The following is a 26,955-nucleotide window of genomic DNA, read 5'->3' on the forward strand; positions in this document are numbered from 1 at the left end:
ACGTATCCAACTTCTGTATTTAATTATAATCTCTTTTTTCTTTAACCTTTTCAGGACAGAACTGAAGTCATTAAAGAGACCACAACTAGAGGACACACCTCAGGTTTTGAGCAGACTCGAGCCGCTCACATCAGCAGAGAAGGAGGTGGAGCTGAGGAGAGGCTTGGATTCCAGGTTCTCAAGGCACACATTTCTGGAAACTTCCTTGGAGGCTGCAGGACAAGAAGTGCTTTCCCTTCCATCTCTAGTTTGATGAATCTTGTTAATGATTAGCAGCTCCAGCCCCAGGGTAGCGAAGAATCCTCCTCACTCTGCCTGCAGGCAAAGGGCCGAGCCTGAAGGAAGAGCAGGTCCTCAGTTGACGTCCTCCCTCAGACACGAAGTCGGTAAGTCGCTCACCCCGGTGTTGAAACGAAAACCCTCCAAGGGTCCCTTCTGTGTAACAACTGACAATTTTTATGTACTCCCCGAGTCCTAGTTTTTCTCATACTGATTTTTAAAAAGGTGAGTGAAAACTCCTATTTTCTTCACCAGGCAGGGGGAAGAGAGGTGTAAGCAGGGAGCCGAAGCTTTGTGTCTGACCATCCGTAAACATGCGTAAAATGTCAGCTGTGCAAGACATTTCCAAGGAACAGGCACTCTCGTGCAGTGATTAAAAGCTGAATTTAGGGGATTAAATTCAGGGGCTCGTCAATAAGTATCAGCTCTTTTATTTACCAACTGTCTGATCTGGACAAAGAGGGTCAACATCTCCATCTAGGGTTGATGTACAGTGGTTCGCAACAGCAGCTAGAATAACTCGTTACACCCACAGCGGGTGGGACACACAGGAAGAGCTGCAGGGTGGTTGCAAAGAAATATTTCAGAGAAGAAAAAATGGGCAACCACATCTCCATCCCCTACATGAAGATTCGCTGCCACCAAGAAGTCTGTACTGGGCTTTTCTCCCGGACAGGCTCATGGCGGCAACAGGCAATTCCTGGGGTCCTGAAGGACTCCAGCCTTTTGGAATCAAGTTTGCCCCCTTGATTTCCCTCCCACGTGAACTAGGATCCAGGACTTTGACAGGGACAGGACTGAGGTGACTCTGGTCCAAGACGGCATCTAGAGGAACACTGAGTCATGAAGCAGGAGATGAGGGAAAGCTAACCAAACCAAGATGGCGGGGGCTGGAAGGGGAAAAATGTAGAGATGGGACAATGAGGGTCACTGAGGTCAGCGAAAGATGGAGGGTGGGCTGAGGGCAGTTGAGAGGAGTTAGTCAGGGAGAGTCCGCAAGGCAGCAATGTAGGAGCTGCAGCTTCTTGCTGGTACTCGAGACTTCACAGATGTGTAAGTAGGATGCTGTTAGCAGGACACCCACAGCCTTCAAACCTAATGGTCTGCAGGAAGCTGACCGTCAGTGTGATTCCCTATGAACATTCTTCAAAGCAGAAACTTCTCAGGGTGCCATATATAGTCTCTGACCCAGGGAACCAGCAATTTTCTGGGCAGTAGTGGAAAATCAAGTTTGCTGTTTAAAAAAAAAAAATCGCATATGCGTTGCCTGGATGGCTCAGTCGGTGAAGCGTCTGCCTTTGGCTCAAGTCATGATCCCAGGGTCCTGGGATCAAATCTTGCATCGGGCTCCCTGCTCAGAGGAGAGACTGCTTCTCCCTCTCCTTCTGCCCCTCACCCCCCTTGTGTGCACAAGTTCTCTCTCTCTCAAGATAAATAAAATCTTTAAAAATTTTTCATATATACGCATATATGTGTATATATACACGTACATATGTACACACACAAAACATATACAACATACAAAACACATATATGACACACTGATATATAATATGTGTGTGTCACGTGTAAGTTGTTTCTTTTGCACAGTCCTAGGCCTTGAAGGCTAGCCAGGGTGCGACTTGCTACCATTGCAACCCCACTAATGGAGCATCCTGCCACAAAACCTTTTTGAGGTCACCAAGCTTTACTGGAGTGATGCTTGTTTACATGCTTTCTTGGCAGCCAAGTGCTCTCAGAACTTTCCCTTATATGGACTCCTATTCACTGCCTGTGCCCAACCACCTGCTTAGCTGTGTGAGTAAATGCTTATAAAGTCTCCAGGGAGGATGATCATAGATATGGTCACATTGGCTAGGATTGGGCATTCAGGTTTCCCAGACAAGGCATGTCCCGGAGGTCTAGAATAGAGATAGTAGAAGGCTACGTGTACTTGAGATTACTTTACCTGAGTTATTATTTAAGTTTCTGCTTCTGTGAAAGCTGATCTTCTTTTTTTTTAATAATATTTTTTTATTATGTTAGTCACCATACAGTACATCCCTGGTTTCTGATGTAAAGTTCCATGATTCATTACTTGCATATAACACCCAGTGCACCATGCAATACGTGCCCTCCTTAATACCCATCACCAGCCTATCCCAATCCCCCACCCCCCTCACCTCTGAAGCCCTCAGTTTGTTTCCCAGAGTCCATAGTCTCTCATGGTTCACTCCCCCTTCTGTTTAACCCCCCTTTCTTTATCCCTTTCTTCTCCTACTGATCTTCCTACTTCTTATGTTCCATAAATGAGTGAAACCATATGATAATTGTCTTTCTCTGCTTGAGTTATTTCACTTAGCATTATCTCCTCCAGTGCCGTCCATGTTGCAGCAAATGTTGAGAAATCGTTCTTTCTGATGGCTGAGTAATATTCCATTGTATTTATGGACCACATCTTCTTAATCCAGTCACAATTCCATTATATTTATGGACCACATCTTCTTAATCCAGTCATCTGTTGAAGGGCATCTCGGCTCCTTCCCCAATTTAGCTATTGTGGACAGTGCTGCTATGAACATTGGGGTGCATATGGCCCTTCTCTTCACTACGTCTGTATCATTGGGGTAAATACCCAATAGTGTGAAAGCAGATCTTTTGAGCACACTGTTAATAAATACTGAGATTCTATTTCATGTGTGTAAGTCTTGAAAGTAACTTGAAAATGGACCAATATTGTCCACAAAATAGAGAGGGTTCACCAGGGCTGCCATCCTGCATGAACAGACTCAGAGCTGGAGAGCTCGAGAACTCAGTCCTGTCGTGATAGACAGGCCCAAGAGGCGCACCTTCGAGAATAGGCAAAGTTGTGGTAAACCAGGAATATGACATCCCATAATATTTTCATACAGTGAAATTTAGCATCAAACCCAGCTGATGGGAAATCGCTCTCCACCTTAAGAGGCCAGCTGCTAAGTGGTCCAGGCATGAAAGCAGAGAATCAAATAACCTCAATCTCTAGATCACTCTGGAACTGCTCTGTGTTTTTGCTTGTCCGTGAAATAATGACGGCATCATGTTCAAAGTTTGGCCGGATAGGATGTCACTGACAGACCTCAGTTCATGAGACTCAAGCCTCCAATTCTCACGGGGTCCCAGAAAACGGTGCAGAGCACAGTGGAAAGGAGATTGCAGGACATGGAATCCAGGTAGTGTGAAGCATGCTGTCCAGGCAGGCAATGACCTGTTTGCTCATAAACCACAGAATGGGCAGCATATTACACAGATCAGATCGCATCAGCCCTGGAGACGCCAACAAGCTCCAGGTGCACGTAAGGATCCTTATTTCCCAGAATTGGTCCAGGAGCCATGGGTCAGTGGAATTGAATAACACTTGGAATTTAATTACAGTGCTTGTGTAGGATGGAACCCACCTTATTGTTCTTTCCAGTGAGAACCATCACCTCTGTGGGAAGTTGGAGGGCCTGATGAATCTCCTTTTATACTCATTTTTGTAGAGGAGTTTGGCCCAAGTATCTTATGCTAGAACGAAAAATAGGAATGAACATGCATCCCAGGCACCAGATTTCATATCTGTTCCTTCCACAGGGAAACTGGCCCTTGGCTTCCGGCGGAGGGGGGGGGGGACACGCTTCCCTATAAATTCCAGAAAGAGAAGTGTGAAGTGATAGAAAGCACTCTAGGAAAATGTCTAAATGCTGGTGGCCAAATCAAAAACATAGGTTCATCAATAAATTATTGCACTAAGTACAGGGGCCCAAGGGGAAGATGTGTGGTGGGTTTCCTTACCCTGGTGGCATGCTGGTGAATATTTCACAACTGACTTTCCAGGGGGGGAAATGCACGTGCCAGCACAGATGGGTATATTATAAATCTTACTGATAGAAAGAATCAGGGGCACACAGTCTGTGGATAATAATAAAATACACAATACTGTTAATTTAAGTTCTATATAGTCAATTGATTCCCATAGAATACTTTTTTTCCCCAGGTTTATTGAGGTATCATTAACAAACAGACATTTTATATTTTTAAAGTGTAAAACTTTCATGTACTGTTGCTAAACTCTGTGTCTGTAGGCAACCTATGCTTGAAACTCAAGCACAATTTGACAAATGAAATTGAATCTCAATCTGCCGGTTCTTCTCAATATATTTGTTGTCATTAAATATCATAGATGATCTACTGTTGAATTATTGCTCTCTCATACAAATTATATGCATCAAACTGGAATCATCCCCAGCTTCAGCACTCTGAATTACAGTAGTCCAAATTTTTTTATTGTTGTTTAGCTTTTTTAAAATATAAATTCAGTTAGCAAACATAAAGTACATTGTTAGTTTCAGATGTAGTGTTCAGTGATGCATCAGTCACATAAAACACCCAGTACTCATCACAGCACATGCCTCCTTAATGCCCATCACCCAGTTACTCCATCCCCCTACCCACCTCCCCTCCAGCAACCCTCAGTTTGTTTCCTAGAGTTAAAAGTCTCTCATGGTTTTTCTCCCTCTCTGATGACTTCCCATTCAGTTTTCCCCTCTCTTCCCCTGTGATCCTCTGCCCTGTTTCTTATAGTCCACATATGAGTGAAACCGTATGATAATTGTCTTTCTCCGATTGACCTATTTCACTTAGCATAACCCCCTCCAGTTTCATCCATGTCGATGTAAATGGTAAGATTTCATCCTTTCTGATGGCTGAGTAATATTCCATTCTATATATGTACCACATCTTCTTCTTTTTTTTTTATTAAAGATTTTATTTATTTATTTATTTATTTATTTATTTATTTATTTATTTATTTATTTATTTGACAGAGAGAGAGAAAGCCAGCGAGAGAGGGAACACAAGCAGGGGGAGTGGGAGAGGAAGAAGCAGGCTCCCAGCACAGGAGCCTGATGTGGGGCTCGATCCCAGGACTCTGGGATCACGCCCTGAGCCAAAGGCAGACGCTTAATGACTAAGCCACCCAGGCGCCCCTGTACCACATCTTCTTTACCCATTCATCTGTCGAAGGATATCCTGGCTCCTTCCACAGTTTGGCTGTTGTGGACACTGCTGCTATGAACACTGGGATGCAGGTGCCCCTTTGGATCATTTCATTTGTATCTTTGGGGCAAATACCTAGTAGTGCAATTGCTGGGTCACAGGGTAGCTCTATTTTTAATGTCTTGAGGAAACTCCACACTGTTTTCCAGAGTGGCTGCACCAGCTTGCATTCCCACCAACAGTGTAAGAGGGTTCCCCTTTTCCATTGTTTAGCTTTTTATATAGTTACAGGGATTGATTCTATGTTACTATCCACAAAATGCATAAATTGTCCAATTTAACTTCATGTTAATAAAATTCATAATACCACTTGAGGGTTAACATAAAATTTATAACACTAATATCTTTATATCATTTTAAAAATAACATGTTTCAAGTTAAAATGCTTACCTGTTCTCCAGTTCCATCTATAACTTCAGTGTGATTTTCTATTTCTTGCAGAATTCACTCTGAATTTTCATCAACCATAGTGCCACAAAATTAGACTACAAGTAAATTTTTGATTAATAACTAATTAAGCAAAAACATCACTCACTTCATCAATAATGAGTCTAGCTCTAACATAATATTATTTAATAAATTTCTTAAGTCCAGGAAATCAACAAATCAAGCCCAAATCTGTAGCATTTGCCTTTGTGTGTGTGTGTGTGTGTGTGTGTGTGTGTGTGTGTGTGAAATCTTCAATTGTGGCCAATATCAAGCTACTAACATGACATCACCAAATTCAGCGTCAGGAAGAAATATGCAGCAGCATGCCTTTATATCATATTCCCACCATATAGGTGCAGGAGATGGGAATGATCCCAAGAGTGTACCTGAGAGTAAAATGCAGTGAAATAATTACAAAGTCATGAGCTGTAAACATTTCTTACCTTTTAAGAGTATAATTTATTTAATTCTGAATTTATATAATTTAATTGCCAGTAATTGCTGTTTTCAACAACCAGCTTGCAAAATTCCTAAAACTGTAACAGTCTGCTTTTGTGGGCCCACGTGAGCTGACTCTAGTACCCACTGCCTTCCACTGTACTTGCCTCTTGGGTTCTCTTATTTTCCTATCTTAATTCAGGTTCTGCCATGCCTTTGTCTATTTATATATTTTTTCCCTATATAAATTAACATTCCTGAGGATGCCTCTTTGGTTGTCTTATTTTTCTTTTTAGGACCTCCGTGTAAGGTGCATCTACAAAAAAATGACCGCCCCCCCATCCAGAAATTATTGAACTTCTTGGTGAGACAATGGTCAGATGTCATGTAGCCCTCATCAAAGAGTCTAAGGAAGGGAAAACTAAGAACAGGATCCAACGTTAAAAGCTGAGAGGACTCAGAGTCTTAAGCCTCCATTCGTGGCGGCTAAAATGGGGTGTATTCAAACATGTGGGAGTTATTTTTGATCTCAGACCCAATTGCTAAGGAATGACATTTTGATCATCCAGTTTTATGTCCATTCTTCCCTGCTGGATTATATACATGGTTTCACTTTTTCATGCTATGGGTCAGTTAAAACCAACTTCACAATCCCAACTACCTATTAATTAAACAAGCAGATATTTATAACTTTAAACCAAATAGATCTTGTTTATGACAGAAACATTGTTCATTTCAGGCAGTCATGGGTCCAAATTGTAGGGACCCCAAACAACTACTAGTATCAAGATCTCCATGTTAGTTATTTCCAGAACTTTGTAGACACTTCAACATCTGTGGCCAGAAATAATATGGGATTAAAATGGTATCATCACATCATGCAAATATGGTCCCCAAGTATTAGTGGCATATGTACAGCCACACTCTCAGTGGGTCAAATGGGGAAGCCATATGGGAATCATCAGGGGCACTAGAAGCCAGGTTCTCGGGTACGGTAGAGGATTCCAGAAGAGCACAGCTCTGGGGTGACCCACATGTGTGGTGGCCCCAACAAGGATGACAATAAACCACGCAAAAACCACTTGTTGAGTGCCAGTCATGCACAGTCTACTGAACCCTTGTCATCCTTGATGAAGGTGCTGCTGCAATTGTGCTGCTGATTATTATTAATAACAGATAAGAAACTGAAACATACACATTTGCTTCTGGTGGCATTTGGCACATCAGGTAAATCATGGGCTTGGATTTGAACTTGGCAATGCCTAGCTCCAAAGCCAGTACCCTTAAACTGGCACACAATGAACACTCTAGATCCTAGTACTAGACAGTTCCGCACCTGAAGGGTGGTGCACCTGTTGTCGTAAGCCAAGAGGGAATAATGACCCTTCCTATACCCAACCCAGATGGAATGGCCTGGCTTTGGTTTGCTTGTTCCCCACCATTTACATGTTTCAATGGAGTCTCTTTCTCTTGGCTGACACCTGTGGGTTGCATATTGTCCTGATAGGTGAAAAACCACAGGCGGAAAGAACACGATGGCAGAGTTGAGTGCCACAGCTGGGAAGAGGAAATGCTCCCAAGACATGCAAGTGGATGAGAAGCTCGTTCCCAAGAAAGGTAAACTCAACCACGACTACTTCGTTTTAGGATTTTATGGTGGATTCTTTATGTACAGTGTCATAATACAAAGAAATGAATTTATACCTTGTAAGTCGTTTGATTCTTTTTTAAAATCAGGTAATATTAGTGGGCATTTTTCAAATATATGAAGGAAATAAATACCACTGTACTAAAAAAACAAGTCTTTTGGGCAACCCTCTCGGGTCCCACCCTCCTCAGGACCTTTGTACTATCACTCTGCTATCGCGCAATATACCTTGCTTTGCTGCCCACCAAATTAAAGAAAAAGTAAAATAAAATAAAATAGATAAATAAAAAACAAGTCTTTTATGTTTGATGATTATCTTCTAATCTTGATCCATATGCAATTACATGTTTTTGATAATTGCTACCAAATTTGTATACAACTAGTATTGTATATTCTGCTTGTCATTGCATGTAATATTGTAAATATAACCGTATTGTTTAATTAGGTAAAGTAAGACGATTTTAATTTGACCACACATACTTTTCCATATTGCTTTATAATAATCATTCTTCTTAAAGGATGCAAATTATTTATTTTTTTTAAAGATTTTATTTATTTGTCAGAGGGAGAGAGAGCATGCGCATAAGTAAGGGGAGAGGCAGGCGGAAGGAGAAGCAGCCTCCCCCGTGAGCAAGGAGCCCAGTGTGGGACTTGATCCCAGGACCCCGGGATCATGACCTGAGCCGAAGGCAGGTGCTTAACCCACTGAGCCACCCAGGTATCCCAAGGAAACATATTATTATTCCAATATGTCCAATAGGTAAAGCATTATTGACCTGAAAAATCTTCTTGTGGTTGAATATTTAAGTTATAGAGTTTGTTTTGCTACTTAGCTATTTTACATATATGTTTTATACATATATAACATATATGTATTATATATAAACATCCTTTAACATAACGCTTGTCTACAGTTAGAATTATTATTTCTTCAATGTTTATTCATAAGAAATTAAAATTTTGATGCAAAGGGCATAAGTATTTCATTTCCAGTGGTCACTACAGAGACCTTAGTTTTTCATCTGAATAAAAGTGAAGCCACATAGAAGATTTTGAGTGGAAGAGGGGGCGATCTAATTTATGGTATGACTAGAACACTCCAATTGCTGTATTGAAGATAGACTGGAAGCAGGAAGTCAAGTTAAAGGCTATTGCAAAAATCCAAGCAAGGATTTGGTAGCTAGAACCTCCTGGAAACAGCTTTAAACCAAAAGATAACAATGGCTCTGGTGAGAAGGGATTTGATACTATACACATTTTCAGTGTAAAGATTGGATCTGCGATGTGAAACAAAGAAATCAAGGATAATCACAAAGTATCTGGAAGGTTGGAATTTCCATCCAACAATTTCCATTGTTGAGAAGCAATCTGGGTGGAACAAGCTGGGGAGGGGAGCTCAGGCATTCAGTTTTGAATCTGTTAAGTTTGATTTTTTTGATTTGTTGATCAATTGAGTTTTAGTAGAACAAAAAATGACAAATCTTAAAATTAATGGCATCTTTAATTTGACAAAATGCACTGCTACTGTATTATATCTAGACTTTATTTGGATTTAAGAGATATTGTTCCAACTCTATTTTTCCACATATTTAACCAGTTATCTCAGAATTATAGAATTTAGCTTTCCTCCATCAATTGCCACAATGTCCTTTACTCACTGTATGATTTCTTTGCATGTTTTTTTATTGTTCCTTAGATTTTTCTGCTTTTTGATGGCTTATTTTACTCTTGTGACAAATTTCATTGCTGCATCATCCAAATATCTTTCAATGCTTGCCCTCCCTTCCAAAAAAACCTCTCGTGTAGTCTATTAATATGTATAACTCATCTTTATTATTTTTTGCCAGCCGTATTCCTTTTCTATTCCTGAAACATATTACCATAAACTTAATGGCCTAAAATGATGCATATTTATTATGTTATAGATTCTGTGGGTCAGAGTTTAAGACATGCCTTGGTTTAGTCGGTTCTTCTCCACATCTCATAAGGCTGCAATCAAGCAGTTGGCCAGGTTGCATTCTCAACTGGTGACTAGACTGGGGAAGATCCGACTTCCAAGCTCATTCAGGTTGTTAGGGGAACTCATCTCCTTATAGCTATACAGCTGAAGGTCCTGGTTTGGGCAGGATTTGGGCTAGAGGCCACTCTCTTGTCCTAGCGGTGGCCCATAGTTCCTTACCATGTGGGCTTCTCCAAATTTCTGCTTACTTTATCAAGCCCATGAGAAAAGGCTCTAGCTTCAGTTTGCTAAGATGGAGTATTATATAATGTAATGTAATCATGAGAGTGTATCCCACCACTTGTGCTGGCTGGAAGCAATTCATTCAAGTGGTGGGGATTACACAAATTTGTGAACACCACGAGGTGAGCACCACTGGAGTCACCTTAGGATCTGTTTGTCATATCAAGTTAAAAAACAAGTCTCCTCAACTCCAATTAGAGTAGTATTGAGTTCTTCGATATAACCTTCCAGTTTCAAAAGTGCATGATTTCATGGTATCAGTGCTCTCTACCAGTGGTAAATATGATAACTCCAAGATATTTATTAATTTGCACACACTCTGTCACACACACACACAAACTCATACATTCTCATGTAGCTAAGCGTAATCCTTGAAAATATTTCATAGCCAGCATGACACTGGCACCAACCTATTAGGTGGACATGGCTGGAACTATTCATTCAGAATGGACACAGGACAGAAATCTTTAAGGACACATGGAGTAGCAAGGAATACTTAATACCTAGCAAGCATCAGGCTAAGCCTTTTAAATATATCCTCTAGTTAATATTTCAGCAATTTAATAAGTCAAATGTTCAACCCACTTATTCGTGAGCCATTAGCCTCGTGGTTTGCTGATACTACTTTACGGTAGCCTTTGGTCTCTAGGACCCCAAGGCAACTTGGAGAAATCAGAGACCACAAGAACTCGTAAATTATTAGTTGATTTGATTGACATAGAAGTCACCACTCGTCCCTGAATCAGGAGGGAAACCTTTATAAAAATATTATATTTGAGCTTCTCACTCGTCCAAATTCTGCCTCCCCCTCCCCTGCCATTCACTACAAAGTCTTGTGCTGCACTTAAAGAGAAAACAGTATGGCTTTGCAAGTAATGCTCTTTTGTTATCTCAAGGCACCTCCTTCCTTGAAGTTTTGAGGACTTCTTGAAGACACAGAGTGTTGACCTCCTTTTCCACACCATATAACCATATAAACCCCACAGATGGGTGCACTTGGTTTACAGCAAAGCTATTCTCATGGAGTTATCTAGGACAAAATAAAAGCCATCATATACTTGCGGTACAATGGTTAAGAGCATAGACACCTGAACTACACTTCTAGCTGGTCTCTCTGTACTTATGTCAAGCATAGGTACATCCCATAAAATGGGGATAGTAGTAGTAGCTTCCTCAAAAGATTGGTGTGAGGATTAAATGAATTATTCCTTAGTCATTATGCTACATGAGCTATCAGGATCATCTGACCCACCTGCTGATCCCCTCCTCCCTGCAGCCCTTTTCCCCTTGGCTTCCAGGTCACCACACCCTCCTGGTTTTCTTCCAAACCCACTGACCATTCCCTTTCAGTTTCCTTTGCTGGTTGTACCCACTTATTTGGCCTCTCTAAACATTAGAAAGCCCCAGAGTCAGTCATTGGTTCTCTTCCCTCTGTGTTCTCTTTTCCCAAACATCATGGCTTCAAGTATCATGTGTAGGTTACTAATGCCCAGTCGTAGACCTCAACGCTCTATATCTCTTCTAAACTCTAGAGCTGTGTATCCAACAACATTCTCAACGCCTTCCCTTGGGTGCCTAAAAGGGATCTCTGTCAGTCCAATAATAAGCTCTTGATCATTCCCACTCCCCCCAAGCCTTCTCTTGCCACAGAACTCCTTTCCTCAGTGAACCAGTCTTCTTGTTCTTAGAACAAGGACCTCTCCAGTGTCCTTCCTTCAGTGGTTTGTAAACTGAAATCATGATTTAGTGTGACTCCCCCCGGGGATTCACCTGGGATCTGATTACATTTTTGCTCTTCTACTGCTACCACCCCTGTCCAACATTCTTCACTTGTCTTCTGCATTATTGCAATAGCTTCTTCCCAGCAATAGCCATCTTTCCTAGAAATACAAAAACAGATTTGAATGCTGTGCTCATTTCTTTTTCCACTCTTTTTTTTTTTTTTTTGCTATATTTTTTCATAGTTGTGGTTGTCAATTTCCCTGAGAAAATATTTCTAGGGGTTTAATTTCAAACTTTATTTGTTTTATTTTATTTTATTTCATTTTTTTTTTAAAGACAGTGAGAGCACAGGAGTGGGGGGGGGCAGAGGAGAGAGAGAATCTTTTTTTTAAAGATCTTTTTATTTATTTGAGAGAAAGAGAGAGAGTGTACACAGGGGGATGGGAGGCACAGAGGGAGAGGGAGAGAGAGAGAATCTCAAGCAGACTTCCCACTGAGCATGGAGCCTGACCCCACAACTCCAAGATCATGACCTGAGCCAAAATCAAGAGTGGGGCACTTAACCAACTGAGCCACCCAGGCACCTCTTAATTTTAAACTTTAAATGAAAGCTTGTCCTCAATGCCTGAAGAATAATCATCTACACCAAGGAACAACTCCTTCAGAGTTAAAAAAATTATGTTTTATATACACAATTTATTATATAGTACATATAATATATATCATATAATTTATTTAAATTACAAAATGTAAATATGTACATATACATATTTTATTTATATGTATATAAAATGTATATTTTACTATATATGTACTTACTTCTGAGTAATTTCATCAACTATAGAATACAATAACCCAGGGAGAGACAGAATCATAGGAAACACAGATGCCTCAGAGCAAGTCACTGTCTCTATAGCTGTGGTACAAAAACACCTTTGGGGGTGCCTGGGTCGTTCAGTTGGTGAAGCGTTTGCTTTCGGCTCAGGTCACCATCCCAGAGTCCTAGGATTGAGTCCCACGTCCGTCTCCCTGCTCAGCAGGGAATCTGCTTCTCTGTCCCTCGCCTGGCTTGTGCTCTTTCTCTCTCTCTCTCTCAAATTAAAAAAAAATTTTTTAATAAAAATAAATTAAACACCTTTGGTTCAACTCAGTGATTTCCTCCTTTTGTATTCTTTCCTAAAGCCAGTAGAGTGCCATTGAAACCATCAGGTGATGGCCTGTGGTATTACAACTTGCAAGAAACAAATGATGGCTTATAAGGAAAGCACTAATGTCATGTATAATATTTCCAGGTCTGAACTTATGTTCCACTCGCTATGGGGTAGCCTTTATCATACATATCTGCAACTTCATAGCGACAGCACAGCAAAATGTCATGAGCATCACCATGGTAGCCATGGTCAACAGCACGGACCATAGGTTCCTGTTCAATGGCTCCACCGAGGGGCTGCCTGGTGATTCATTTAGAGGCCTGAATGATACCCCAGACAGTCTACCTGCAGGGGTAAGCAATGCACGATTTAAGCTGTGCTCTTGTTTTTGCTGTTGTTTGTTTGTATGTTTATTTTTTTTTAGAGCTTCTGTGTTAAAAAGTTTCATTGGGGAAAATAGTGATTTGAAAGCAAGTGAAAGATCTAAAGAGGTGTTTTCTGTTGTGTTAACACCTTCCTGCAAATGGCTCACTCCAGCATTCTCTGTTTCCATAAGGCCCCTGTGTACAACTGGAGCCCTCAAATTCAGGGCATCATCTTTGGTTCTGCCAGCTACGGCATGTTGCTGACACTGACTCTCAGTGGCTACCTGGCTGGAAGAGTAGGAACAAAGCGAGTGGTTGGTGTTTCTTTGTTTGCATCCTCAATCCTCAATATCTTCACCCCTCTGGCGGCTGAGTTTGGACTAGTTCCCCTCATTGCAACTCGAACACTCCAGAGCCTAGCCCAGGTATCCAGATATTTTATAACTATGAGCTGGATAGGAACTTCTATATGGCACCACACATCAAGATCTCTAACTATTTTGATTTCAGGGATCAGTATTTGGGGGTCAGTTTGCACTTTGGGAGAAATGGGGTCCTCCCCATGAACGAAGTCGACTCTGCTCCATTGGCATATCAGGTAAAAACACATAACTGAAATGAGTACATTACAATGCAACACTCTCACACTGGGTTATTTGATAATTTTTCTATTGAATGTTTCTTTGTCTTCTCCTCAGTGTTGACCAAGTATTTATAAATTAAGGAGATGGATCCTCTGTGACATGACTTTCGTTGTTTTTCCCCAAGTTGTCATTTGTAACATGACTTTGTTTATAATGATTTTTTCTATTCTGAAAAAAAAATATTTTTGTGTAGTTAAATTGATCATTCTTTTCTTCAATGGCTTCTAGATTTTGAATCATAGATGGAAATGTTATAAAAGCACCCACTTGTGTTTTTTCTTGAACTTGCATGATTTCATTTTTTATAGTTAAATTTCTGATTTGTCGGAGTCTATTTTAGTATTTTATGTATAAGGTATGCATCCAACTTAATCTTCTTTGGAATTGCTCTTTGTTGTTCTGAGAACTGCTTTCTCATCATGATTTGCTTAGACAGTGTATCTGGAATGAATATTCTGAAGAAAGAAGTCTACATTACATCAGAGAAGAATGAAAAACGGAAAGAATAGGGCTAACAAACATGAAATTGATTAAGTAGGTGCTAGGTAAGAAAAGAAGGGTAACTCTCCAGCTAACTTACAGATACTTATGAGCACTCTTCAGCCCAGAAAACAGGCCGCACACGCACACACACACACAACCTGACTGACCTCATACCTCCCATTGAGCCCTTTACAACTCTGGAGGATTATTTTCTCTCACCAGAGCTTGTATTCACTAATAGGGGAATAGTTCACCAATTCGGATGAAGGAAATTCACATCAGTTATCAAAGCTGACTAATGGCGCTTCTAAGTATAAATAAGGATTGGACCCTCCACCTCCAAATCCGTGAACATTTGGAAGAAACCAAGAGTGCAAAAGAGAGAGAACAAACTCAAAAACTGTAAGAATGAACCCAATGAAAAAGAAATTAAAAGAAAATTTTACATTATTAATAACATGGGAGAGATCACAGAAAATATGTATAATAACATTTATTTAAAAAGAAAAAACTTGTCAGAATGGCTAGTATCAACAAGGCAAGAAATAATAAGTGCTGGTGAGGATGTGGAGAAAAGAGAATCCTTGTGCCCTATTACTGAGAATGTAAATTGGTGCAGCAACCATGGAAAACAGTATGGAGATTCCTCAAAAAACTAAAAATAAAAGTCCCATACAATCCAGTCATTCCCCTTCAGGTATTTACCTGAGGAAAATGGAAACATTCGTACAAAAGATACTTGCACACTCATATCTTTGCTGCTGCAATCTTTACAATAGCAAAAGATTTTGAAGCAAACCAAGTGTCCACTGATAGATGGGTGGCTGAGGAAGATGTGGTATAGACATCAGGGAACATTATTTGGTCATAAAAAAGAATGAAATCTTGCCATTTGCAGAAACATGGATGGACCTAGAGCTTTATTATGCTAAGTGATGCAAGTCAGACAGAGAAAGACAATTACCATATTATTTCACTTATATGTGAAATCTAAAAAATCAACCAACCAAACAAATAACAATAACAACAGGAAAGAGAGACAGGCACATAAATATAGAGAACAAACTAGTGGTTGCCAGAGGTGCGGGTGGGGGTGGGAGGGCCGGTCAAATAGGTGAAGGGGATTAACAGATACAAACTTCCAGTTATAAAATAAATAATCATGGGAATGAAAAGTACAGTATAGGGAATAGAGTCAATAATATTATTGTATGGTGATAGATGGTTACACTTACTGTGGTATTTTGCAATGTGTATCATTGTCAAATCACTATATTGTACAGTGAAACTAACATATGTCAACTATACTTCAATTAAAAATGTGAAAAAATAACTTAGAAAATAGATTGCTATAAAATAATTATTGATAAAATAATATAATTGCTAATATTTTTAACTGCAATGAATGGTCTGAGTACCTAAATGAAGGGAGACGACCATCAAATTAGCAAGTTGGACAAATAAGTTGATAGATTATCCCAGAATACAATACAAGAATCAGGAGATGGAAAGCATGGAGGAAAAGTTTTAAATCTTGGAAGGAAGACAGTAATCTTTTAAAAGTGGCAGCTCCCTTCTCTCTCATTTTCAGTTATATAGGCGTGGAGTTACTGGAATAGGTCAACTGACTGTCTAGGAGAGTCTTAAGAATCCACAAGTCTGCAAGTGCCAGAGACTTCCTTGTTTTTGGCGTTAGGGGAATATCTTAGTGTCCCCAAACAGGTAGTCTTTACTGGCCTCTAGAAACCTTTTCTGGTTCAGAAAACACAAAGCCAATGGCTGTCTGAGGCGCCCACAGGAAGCCATTGGAGGAACCCGTCTGCAGGTGAAGTGGGCTAAGCCTACCCACCTGCCTCACTAGTTCTTACAGAAATGGCCATTTCTGGTCATTCTGGGGATTCTCAGCAGCCTGTACTGGTGAATAAGATGACCCAGCCCGTGAGGCTGAAGGAAGACTTCCCAGAAAAACACCCAACAGTGGAAGGGCCCAGGTACTGTCAGCCTCTGGGATAAAACATACTCTATCTTCCTCTCCAGGGAACCACAAAGACACATTTATACACAGGAAACTTTGTAGCCACTTAAGGGAAGAAGACTAAACAGATAAAACAGAACTGGCAGCTCATATTTGAGGTGATAGGAACACGCACACACAAATAGTCTGAAGACGATGCAGCATTATACAGACGTGAAAGTGAAACAACAACAACAACAAACACACCCTGCAGTTGCATAAAGCAACACAGCTAAGTGTTAGAAACACAAATGTTGAATGAACAAAGCATGGCTATCATGGTGGAAAATCACCTTGACGCAATGTTGGTCCCAAGTACACTACCTGGCAAGCTATCCCAGCGGTCATAGTACAGATGGGTTCACAGGCCAAATGAGGTGCTATACTTGTCCAGTCGAGCTACTCTAAAACATAGAGTGAGATGTAAGATGCAAATGGGGTAAATTAACACATTTAAGGTACACATTGCAATGTCCTAAAGAGAACAGCCAGGATGATATCACTTTCATAAAGGTCAGAAAAGGAAAGCATATACTTAAGGTACACATACACACATACACATGCATACGTGGAACAAATTGCATAGACAGGTGATAGATTTGAGCATTAATCTACAATATATGTAAATCAAGGGTTGGCTATGAACTATGAATGGAGATCAAATTATAGTCTGGAATTCAGCAGAAATATGACAGATAACAAGACATACCAAAATTTCTCGGGATACAGATGGTATTCGAAGTCCTCGGTTGAATGTGATCACCCAGAGAAGAAACCCAACGAAATAGCCCCCATGACCCTCTAAGATCTGGGCTTCAGACAGAGGAGAAGGAGAGGGGACTGGGGAGCCTCCCAGGGGCCCTTGGACAGCATTCAGTCCGAGGTGACGGGTCAATGGAGCCACCTAATGCTGGCCTGGAGAGAATGATTGTGGATTTGGTGAGCCTGAGGTCTTTAAAGGCTTTGACAAGGGTGGAAGGGCAGGGAGCGGAGGGAGGAAGCACAACATTTGGAGAAGTTTTGCCCTGAAAAGAAGCAGAAAACTGTCAAAGTACATGGAGGGCATTCTGAAGAGGTGGAAAGTTTGGTTTGGTTTGGAGCCCAGGCTGTATGAAGGAAGATAAGTGTGTGTATGTGGATGGGTGAGAACTGAGAGCCGAGGAATTAAGTGAGGGTACACACGCGAGGGTGTATCCTCGCAGTGGCCTGGGCCTGGGCTAGACTGGAGGAGACGTGGTCCAGGGGACTAGAGGGATCTGGTCTTGGATGGATCAGAAACTTGTCCCCTACTGTAACTGGCATGAAGGCAGAGCGTTCAAGGGGAACGTGAGGATTTGGTGGACTTTGTGGTGGAGAAGGTACTGATTTCTATCTTCATCTATTGTGCCCTGAAGACAGGCAGCCTCCTTTCAAATGCTGCCTTTCCCTGTCCACAGAAGAAATAACAATTATAAACAGAGGAAAAGATACTCAACTTCACCCAAAATAGGAAATAATGAGATACTGTTTTCATTCATATTTGGAAGACTTTTTGGAAACTTGGAGATGTCCAATGTTCTCAAGGAGATGAGGGAAAAAAACAGTATTTTTGACTATTTAGTTTCGTACAGGCTTTTTGTAAGATACTTTAACAGTGTCTATCAAAATGAAAAATGCACAAAGTGTTTGAGCAAGTCCATTGATGTTATTCTATTGTACCAAAAAAAATATATGCTTATGTTCAGAAATGATGATTCAATCTACGTTCAGAAATAATAGCCTAGTTTTGAAAAAGTTGTAAAAAGGAAGTGTGCCCTACTGTGTATGAGAATACTCTGTGAGGCCAGGGAAATTAACACAGTGTTATTGGCACCTTCACAGACAAATCTAGCTTTCTGTCTACATGGTGCATAAATGCCTTTACAAAGAGCTAAGTGTGTGTGTCAATATATATTATACACGTTTGCAGAGAGGAAAGGCATGCAACTCCATACCACATAATGGGCACTGGTTAACATTAGAGACCAGAGTGGGAATGGGTTGGGGGGCACATGAGGGGAACTTTGGTTCTTTGTGGTAATTTACTCTTACAATAAGCATATGTCACATGACTTGTGTAGTTAAAAATTAAAATAGCTCGAAAGGAAGCAGCATAGCTGTCATCTGCAATGTTATTGGGAGAACTGCCAGAAAAATGGGTCCTCAGGAGAACATGTGGAGTGACACATCTGGAGTTAATGTATTTCAATATGCCTGTCTCATTATGGTTGGTGATGTTGCTAACATCTGTCATTCTGTTGCTGTTTCTTCAATGGTGGTCCAGAGCCCTGCAGTTTACTCTCTGTCTCTTTGCAGGAATGATACTGGGAATCTTCACCATCATCCTCCTGGGTGGCATCATCTGCCAAACCCTAGGGTGGCCTTTTGCCTTCTATATCTTGGGTAAGCTACTGTCTCCCCATCCCCAGGGCTTCTTCCAAGTATCGGTCTGTGATGCTCTTAACCCGCCATAACACATTAGCACGACATGGTTGGGCGTGCTCTTCCCTTGCAGGCTGCAGGGGACAGGCTTGCAGAACAGTGGTTCACGAGAGAGGAAAGAAAGACATGCGGCCACTGCTGTGGGTTGTGTCTCAGATTAAGTGCATCCGTGTGGGGACCCGGGTTAGGTGCAAGCTTCCTAAGCAGAGTAAACACTGAACACCAACAGGGTGAAGACAGTGAGTAACAATGACATGTGAGAGGTGAGGTCTGAGGCAGGGCACAGGAAAAGGGAACTCCACAGAAACAGAATCGAGGAGACAAAGCTAAAAGCTTGGAGAGTGTGAGGCAGAAAAGAGGGAACAGGAAACCCAGTTATCTGCAGGCCCCCCCACCACCACCTTGATCCTAAGTGGAGCACTCATTAGGGCACGGGTGTGAAGACATCATCTGAGCCCAGAGGGAAACAAAATCCCTGGGAAAGATTAAAGAACAGTATCCAGTACTTACAGAGAATCAAAGATGGCGCCTCTCGCCACAAGACAGACTGGAAACACTTACAGTTCAGAGGCCATTGGGCAGAATACTCACCATCGACTTTCCTCGGTAGTGAGAAATAATTAGCTCCAGAGGAAACACTGTGGTGGGTCCTTCTGACAAATGATGACACAAGACCTAAAAGATCAAACTGTTTCTGTGTCATTTAACCGTATACCAGACAAAAGCTCAAAAATATGTATAGGAAGACAAAAATATTCAGCACCCAACTAGGTATAATTCACAAGGTCTGGTTCCAATCATAGATTACCAGGCATAGAAAAAAAAACACAGGAAAACACAATTCAGAAGAAGAAGAATTAAAAAAATCAATGAAAACCAACCCAGAGTGGACACAAATGTTAAAATTAGCAGACAAGGGCATTAAAATAAACAGTTATTCTAACTGTGCTATAGCCTGAGTCTATTTGTTTGGAAGTTAAGTGGCGACATGGAAAAATCTTTTTTAAAAGACCGAAATCTAACTTCTAGAGATGAAAACTATAATATATGGATGGAGTTAAGGATAGATTAGGGAACCTAAAAATAGCAGCATAAATCATCCAGAAGGGAGCACCCTGAAAAAAACAGTAATAGTGAACGAGAACATCAGGACAGAGTAGCGTGCTCAGAGAAGAGGAGTGGTATGGGAGAATAGAAGAAGTCTTTGAGGAAATCATGAGTGAAGAGTCACCAAAGTCAATGAAAACTACAAACTCACAGACCCAGGAAGATCCATTTGCCTCAATCACAGGAAACACGGAGAAAATGACACCAAGTTACACGGTAGTCAGATGGCTCAAAGCCAGTGATAAAGATAGAATCTTAAAAGCAGCCAGAGCTAAAAACCACGTTACATACAGAGAAACAGGGTCATTGAAGGGGTGCAGCTTTCCTGTTGGAAGCAATGCAAGGAAGAAGGCAGCGAAACATCTTTCAAGTCCTGCAAGGAAAAAAAATCTGTCAACATAGAACTCTGGAGCCAGAGGAAAAAAAATTCAGAGGCAAAATAAGGACATTTTTAGACATGCCAAAGTGGAAAGAATCGGACGTTTAAATTAAAGATAGCAGTACCATTTTTCACTAGCATCAACAAATATGTAACATAAGGATAAATAGGACAAAAGATGTGAAATTTGCACTGAAACCTAATTCTCATGAAAATAAAGATTCTAGAATAGCCAAACTATTTTGCAAATGACTTCCAAAGTTGGAGGACTAACATTGCCTGATGTCAAGACATAAGATTATGTCATCAAGACATTGTTGTATTAGCATATAGGTAGAAAATAGATCGGTGGAGCAGAATGCAATCCTAAACAGACTCACACACAACAGGTGAACTGATTTCCGACAAAGATGCAATGGGAATTCAGTGGAGAAAGGATAGGCTTTTTAACAGATGGTGCTCAAAAATTGGATATTCATGTGCAAACACACCAAAACCAAAAAACAAAAAAACCCCAATGGTGTCTGGTCCATTGTACCCTATACAAAAACGAACTCAGGGGCCCCTGGGTGGCGCAGTCAGATAAGTGTCCGACTCTTGGTTTTGGCTTGGGTCGAGATCTGAGGGTTGTCAGATCACCAGAGTCAGGCTCTGCACTCGGCAGGAAGTCTGCTTGGGATTCTCTCCCTCCCTCTCCCTCTGCCCATCCCCCCACTCATGCTCGCTCACTCTCTCTCTCAAATAAATAAATTAAAAAAGAAAGAACTCAAAATAAATTCTGGACCTAATTTTAAAATCTAAAGTTAGTATCCTTCTAGAAGAAAACATTTGAGAAAATCTTTGTTCTTTAGTTAGGCAAAGATTCCTTGGATAGGCCACCAAAGGCTTGATCCATAGAATTACAAACTGATAGACTGAATGTCATCAAAGTGAAAAACTTGCCTTTATGAGCCATTATTAGGATAATAAAGACAGGGAGAAAATACTTGCAAAGCACATATATAATAAGGACTTTTATTCGGAATGTGTAAATAATTCTCAAAACTCAACCATAAGAAAACAACAAAAAATGTTTTAAAAGTGGACAATGACACTTCACACCAAAGAAGATAGAGAGAGGAAAAATAAACCCAGGGAAAGGTGCTCAACACCCTTTATCGTTAGGGAAACGCAAGTAAGAATACCTCTTTCGCCTTTACAATGGCTCATGGGACGCCGGCAGAAATGTATGTGGTCTCTGCCCCACTTTCTGGCACAGAGCTCCTAAAACCCTTGCAATTTCCTGAGGGATCTTCTTTTCTAATGAGGCAACTCCTGGTGGCGCTCTGGATGGCTTCAGGATGGGGGCTGGTTATCAGAAAGAACAAACCCTGATTAGAAGTGTGGAACCTCCAGCCCCACCCCCCACCCCCCGGGAGGGAAGGAGGCTGCACAATGAGTTAACACTTGGTTATGCCTATGTTTTGTAGCCTCCATAAAAGTCCCTAAACTGTGGGGTTCTGAGACCTTTCAGATTGGTGAATACATTCACGTGCTGGGAGGGTGACTCATCCCAACTCCACAGGGACAGACCCTCCTGTGCTCAGAACCCTTCCTGACCGTGCCCTGTGTATCTCTTCATCCGGCTGTTCATCTCTGTCCGGTATAATAGCCTTTATAACAAACTGGTAAGCATAAGCAAATGTTTCCCTGCCCTTTGTGAGCTGACTTTGTTCCAATTAATTATCAAAACTGAGAGGGGGGTTGTAGGAACCCCGAACTGTGTGGTCAAGTCAGAGTGTGGGTAATCCAGGGCCCCACTGCTTGTGACTGGCATCTGAAGTGGGGGGAGGAGCAGTCCTGTGAGACCACGCCCTCACCCTGTGGGGTCTGTGCTAATGACCAATACTTAATGCCAAAATTGAGCCACGCTGGTGTCTACAGAGAATTGGAGAATTTCTTCGTGGGGAAAACCCACACATTTGGTGTCAAAAGTGTTAAAAGAAATAGTTTTCCTTTGGTAATATTAAAAAGGTTGAATTACCAAGTTTCCTGCCATCCTTAGGGTCTGTGATTTTCATTTGCACAAAAAATCAAGAAATGAAAGAGAAAGAAAAAAGAAAGAAGAAAGAAAGAAAGAAAGAAAGAAAGAAAGAAAGAAAGAAAGAAAGAAAGAAAAAAGCGTTCTAGAAAGCTGTGATATTCATGTGAATTTTTTTGAGAAATGAAAAGGGGATATTATGAGCAAGGGCTTTTCCCAGGACCTGTCCTTGAAAATGTCCCGACAGAAAAGAAATTCCCCAGAAAGCAGAACCAAGCTCAGTTACCAATGTTACGCTCTGCTTGCAGGAGCCATGGGCTGTGTCTACTCCCTTCTCTGGTTTGTTCTGCTTTACGATGACCCTGTGTCTCACCCATGGATAAACGTCACAGAGAAAGAATATATCCTGTCCTCCTTGGCCCACCAGATACAGGTAAGGACTCCAACCATCTCCAGAGATCTTGTGTCAGCCTCTGGATTTCTCGGGGTGCCTGAGGCGCATGCGTGAGCCCGTCTCAGCTCTCACTGTTCTAATCAGTACATTTGTGTTCAGGTCAGCCCTTGTAAGCAGCCTCTCCCCATCAAGGCCATGCTCAGGTCGCTCCCGCTTTGGTCCATGTTTGTCTGCAGCTTCAGCCATCAGTGGCTGATAGTCACAGTGATTGTGTATACACCGACTTACATCAGCTTTCTGTTCAACATTAACGTAAGAGATGTGAGTGCATTTCCTTCCGTGCCTTTCTCCAGTACGCACGACCCACCAATCACTTTGTCTTCACAAATCATTCCTTCCAGAAAAATTTATCCTTTACCACCTACAACTAAATAATCTAATATTTAACAGTAATGCCAGTAGCTTTTCTAAGGGTATGACTGAAGAGGTGATGACTTTCTTAAGAGTGAGATTTCAGGATTGTCAGTATGATGACCAGTGGTTTATCAACAAAAGGTGTGGGCTCACTGCCCCAGTTATGATGGTTTAATTTTTTTCCCCCTCAGAATGGGTTCCTGTCTGCCCTTCCCTTTATCATTGCCTGGGTCACTGGGATCCTGGGAGGCCATCTGGCAGATTTCCTCCTGACCAAGAACTTTAGGCTCATTACTGTGAGGAAAGCTGCCACATTTCTAGGTAAGAACAGAGCCTGAGGGTCGGATGATTCACAAAGCATACAAGAGCCAAAGATGTATCTCATTGTTCAATTTGTTCCACATTCCTCAGGAAATTTCCCACCTTCAGTGCTCCTTGCGGTTCTGCCCTTCCTCACCCCCAGCTACATCACGACAATGACCCTCCTAACACTCTCTTGCGGACTAGGCCCCATCTGTCAGTCAGGGGTCTCTATCAATGCGTTAGATGTTGCTCCAAGGTAGGACGGTGATCTCCACTCTTATCTTCACGTACTCTGAAAAAGATTTAGCCCGAAGCTTTCTGGGAGCCCCAAACTTTGGGAAGAAATAAATCACAGGCAAGGATCGCAGTTGATCCTGTGGCCATTTTTTCAGGTGCGTGGGGGGAGGGGTATTATCGATTTGTCTCAGTGCCTCTCATTGAACAACCACAACGCAAGTCCTTTTTGATGTAATTAGAAGAGCAAGGCTGAAGAACACTGTGAAGCATCTCTGGATCTAGCCTGGAACATTCCTGTCACCCACAGACATTCCAGTTTTCTCATGGGAACCACGAGAGCATTTGCATACATGGCAGGAATCCTGGCACCCTCTGTCAACGGGTTTCTTCTCACTCAGGTAGTTTTCTTGTCACAGATTCTTAAAATGCTCTGCCAAATCTATTTATAAAGGTAGTAGCATAAAGATGGTATCCGCATTTTAGAAAATACAATTATATCGTGGGTCACCTTTGTCATGAAGATCAACCTGGGAAAGAAAACTGTAGAACAATTTCTTTCAGTCTTTAAAACTGAAATGACACAGCCACACGGATGTCATGAGATGTTGATTCCATGCATAGGTGCAACTTGCCGTGTCTTCCGCAACACTCTGGAATTTTCATTTGCACAACCATCCCCAAGCAAAAGGATAATTAAAGCAGACGTGCTGGCATGTGTGACACATGCAGGCATGATTATAGGTGTCCTGTGTACAGGAATCTCATTTGGTTATTGATTCTCATACCAATCGTGAGGATGGTGTATTGTTACCCTCACTTCCTGATGATTAAGCCAAAAATCTGATAGGATAAGTATTTCCACTAAGAGGATATAGAATCAGAATTCTTCCTTTTTAGACCTGTCTAACTCCAAAGCCTGCAACGTGGCCACCATGTCATTGCAATGCAAGAAGAAAACACTCAGCATATTTGATGTTGTCAGGATTTGCCCCACAGAGAAAACGTAGGGCACTTTGGTAAACAGTGACAAATGCAGTTCTGCAAGCTAATTGTAAAGGTCCCCAAATCCCATTTATTAAGACTATTCCAAATGCACATATTATTTGAACGTATTATTTCTATCCAACTACCACGCTGCTCTCAGGGAATGAATTTCTGCAGAAACCCACTAGCAAACATGGTCTTCTAAACTACTAATATGGTCTCATAGAGAAAAGGATGAAGGGGTAATGTTGACTTGAGGTTTGTGTCCTCAGGACCCTGAATTTGGGTGGAGAAATGTCTTCCTGTTGTTGCTTGCCATTAACCTATCAGGCCTGATCTTCTACCTTGTATTTGGAGATGCAGATGTCCAAGATTGGGCTAAAGAGAGGAAACTCACTCGTTTATGAAGGTAAAGGATGGTGATTTCGTCTATGGATTTAACCAGAGAAGCACTATTTAAATTTTTAATTCTATGTTACTTTTCTTCCTTAGTTTCCCACCCTGATAGGACGGAAATCACCAGGCACATTCCTTCACAGATGAGAAGCCTTTGGTGATGAAAAGACCAACAGAAAGAATTTCATTTGCCGCAGTTCTTTTCAAATCTGAGATCAATTCTTTGTTACTAAGATTTTTTTTTTTTTGAGGAAAATGTAAGAAGAACGAAAATGCCAATAAAGTGCTAGCCAAGAACAAAGTTGTCGTCTTCATAGAATTACCAGTGGATTCGGAGGAACTGCTGGACCAGAGCCAATAGGCCAGACTCACAGTTTCTGGATCTCCAAACAGGAAGCAATGTTTGGAAGCTCTTTATCCAGGGCAGTAACCTCAGTAGGACAATGGTTTTCCTATTTGTAAACGTGAATGTTAATTGATATTTGTTGGACTGGACGTGGTCCACTTCTCCCTCCCCTTGGAAGTTCCCCTCTTCATCCTGTGAGGCCCCCCAGAGGCTGACCTGCACGGTTTGCACCCACACTGCCTTGTCCGCTGGCTCCTGCTGGATTTTCAGTGGAGGCTGAAGAGTGAGGACAGGGAGTATCTACCCCTAAAGTCCCTCCCTGCAGGATCTGCAGGTGGCTGTTTGTTCCCTCACAGTTCACAGCTACTGATCCCTCCACACATTCCGGTGGCTTCTCTCTTCCCCTTCAGGTCTCTTTTGGCCTGTGCCACATTGCCAGTCCTGTGTAAGTTGTCTCTTTCAACACTGTCTTCAAATTACCTATTGTGAATCTGCCATATTTACCTTCTGGGATCCAACTACTTCAGTGGTTGAATCAAATATAAAGCTCAAAACGGGAAACGGAGCAGTATTTTTGTAAAATGGTAAGGTGTACGTATCAGTGGGCCAGAGCATGTGCAGGGGGCCAGGGCTCTTTCCTCGGTTGCTTCCCGTGGTAATCCTTACCACGTAGATGGTAGAGCCATGAGGTCACTTCATGTCGAGGTGATGTGATGGGTTGGTTCTGAGTGAAAAACCAGGGCAAGGAGACAGAGGCCAATCTGAATACATTCAAAGACAATGACTGAGGTCTTGCTCTTCTAGAATCTAGACCCTTGGGACATGAGAGCAAACTAGACACAGTCACTATTCTCTAGTCTAACATGGAGGATAGACATAATGGCTGCCAGGGCACTGCCTCAGTCACAACACCAGAGGGACAAATAGGCCATTAGGGGAGACCACACAAGTGGTTCTGATCCCAAGCAGAAGAGCACAGGGAAGGATCTCCTTCCACAAGGAATTCCTGAGCTAAATGGGTTGTTTTTACGGTAAGATTTCTCACACTGGAGCCCAATGCATACAAAAGCATGGAAATAAGAAACAAATTGGGTGGCTATAAAAGCAGTGATTTATTGTCTCACGGTTGTAGAAGTCTGAATTTGGCAGTGGAGTTCGTTCCTTCCGAGTGTTGAGGGAGAATCGGTTCCGTGCCTCTCTTCTGGGAGCCTCAGGAATTCCTTAGGTTGTAGATGTCTTTCCCCCGTGTCTTCAGATCATCTTCCCTCTGCACATGTCTCTTTGTCAAAATTTCCCCTTCCTATAAGGATGTCCCACATATGACACGTTTTTTGGTTTGGGGTTTTTTTTTGAGAGAGAGAGCACACGTGCATGCGTGTGTGAGCAGTGGGGGGCAAAGGGAGAGGGAGAGAATCTTAAGCAGGCTCCACGCTCAGCACAGAGTTTGA

The 26,955-nt window shown here is 41.6% G+C and overlaps 1 protein-coding gene across 2 annotated transcripts; it reads left to right on the forward strand.

Moving 5' to 3' along the window:
- SLC17A3 (solute carrier family 17 member 3) lies at positions 1 to 26,068 on the forward strand. Of its 2 annotated transcripts, XM_045800467.2 has the most exons (13): positions 2 to 386; positions 7,706 to 7,815; positions 13,103 to 13,314; positions 13,518 to 13,751; positions 13,837 to 13,924; positions 18,802 to 18,888; positions 22,742 to 22,866; positions 22,987 to 23,148; positions 23,433 to 23,562; positions 23,653 to 23,800; positions 24,089 to 24,179; positions 25,038 to 25,174; positions 25,258 to 26,068. In XM_045800467.2, exons 2-12 carry the CDS (start codon positions 7,734 to 7,736, stop codon positions 25,170 to 25,172), a joined length of 1,494 nt encoding a protein of 497 aa, XP_045656423.2. In that variant the 5' UTR covers positions 2 to 386; positions 7,706 to 7,733; the 3' UTR covers positions 25,173 to 25,174; positions 25,258 to 26,068. The 2 variants fall into 2 exon arrangements, with proteins under 2 accessions (XP_045656424.2, XP_045656423.2); XM_045800468.2 differs by lacking the exon at positions 22,987 to 23,148 and having other exon boundaries at positions 1 to 386.
- The last annotated feature ends 887 nt before the right edge of the window (positions 26,069 to 26,955 follow it).

Source organism: Ursus americanus, chromosome 32 (assembly GCF_024610735.1).
Source record: "Ursus americanus isolate L20-20 chromosome 32, mUrsAme1.1.p, whole genome shotgun sequence".
Taxonomy (NCBI): domain Eukaryota; kingdom Metazoa; phylum Chordata; class Mammalia; order Carnivora; family Ursidae; genus Ursus; species Ursus americanus.

Excerpts from the sequence above, each read along its gene's own strand:
- SLC17A3 (XM_045800467.2), top strand. The coding sequence starts at position 7,734 with ATGGCAGAGTTGAGTGCCACAGCTGGGAAGAGGAAATGCTCCCAAGAC. Across the intron at positions 13,752-13,836 it reads CACTCCAGAGCCTAGCCCAG|GGATCAGTATTTGGGGGTCA; the intron begins GTATCCAGATAT and ends TTTTGATTTCAG. Across the intron at positions 23,801-24,088 it reads GCGTTAGATGTTGCTCCAAG|ACATTCCAGTTTTCTCATGG; the intron begins GTAGGACGGTGA and ends TGTCACCCACAG.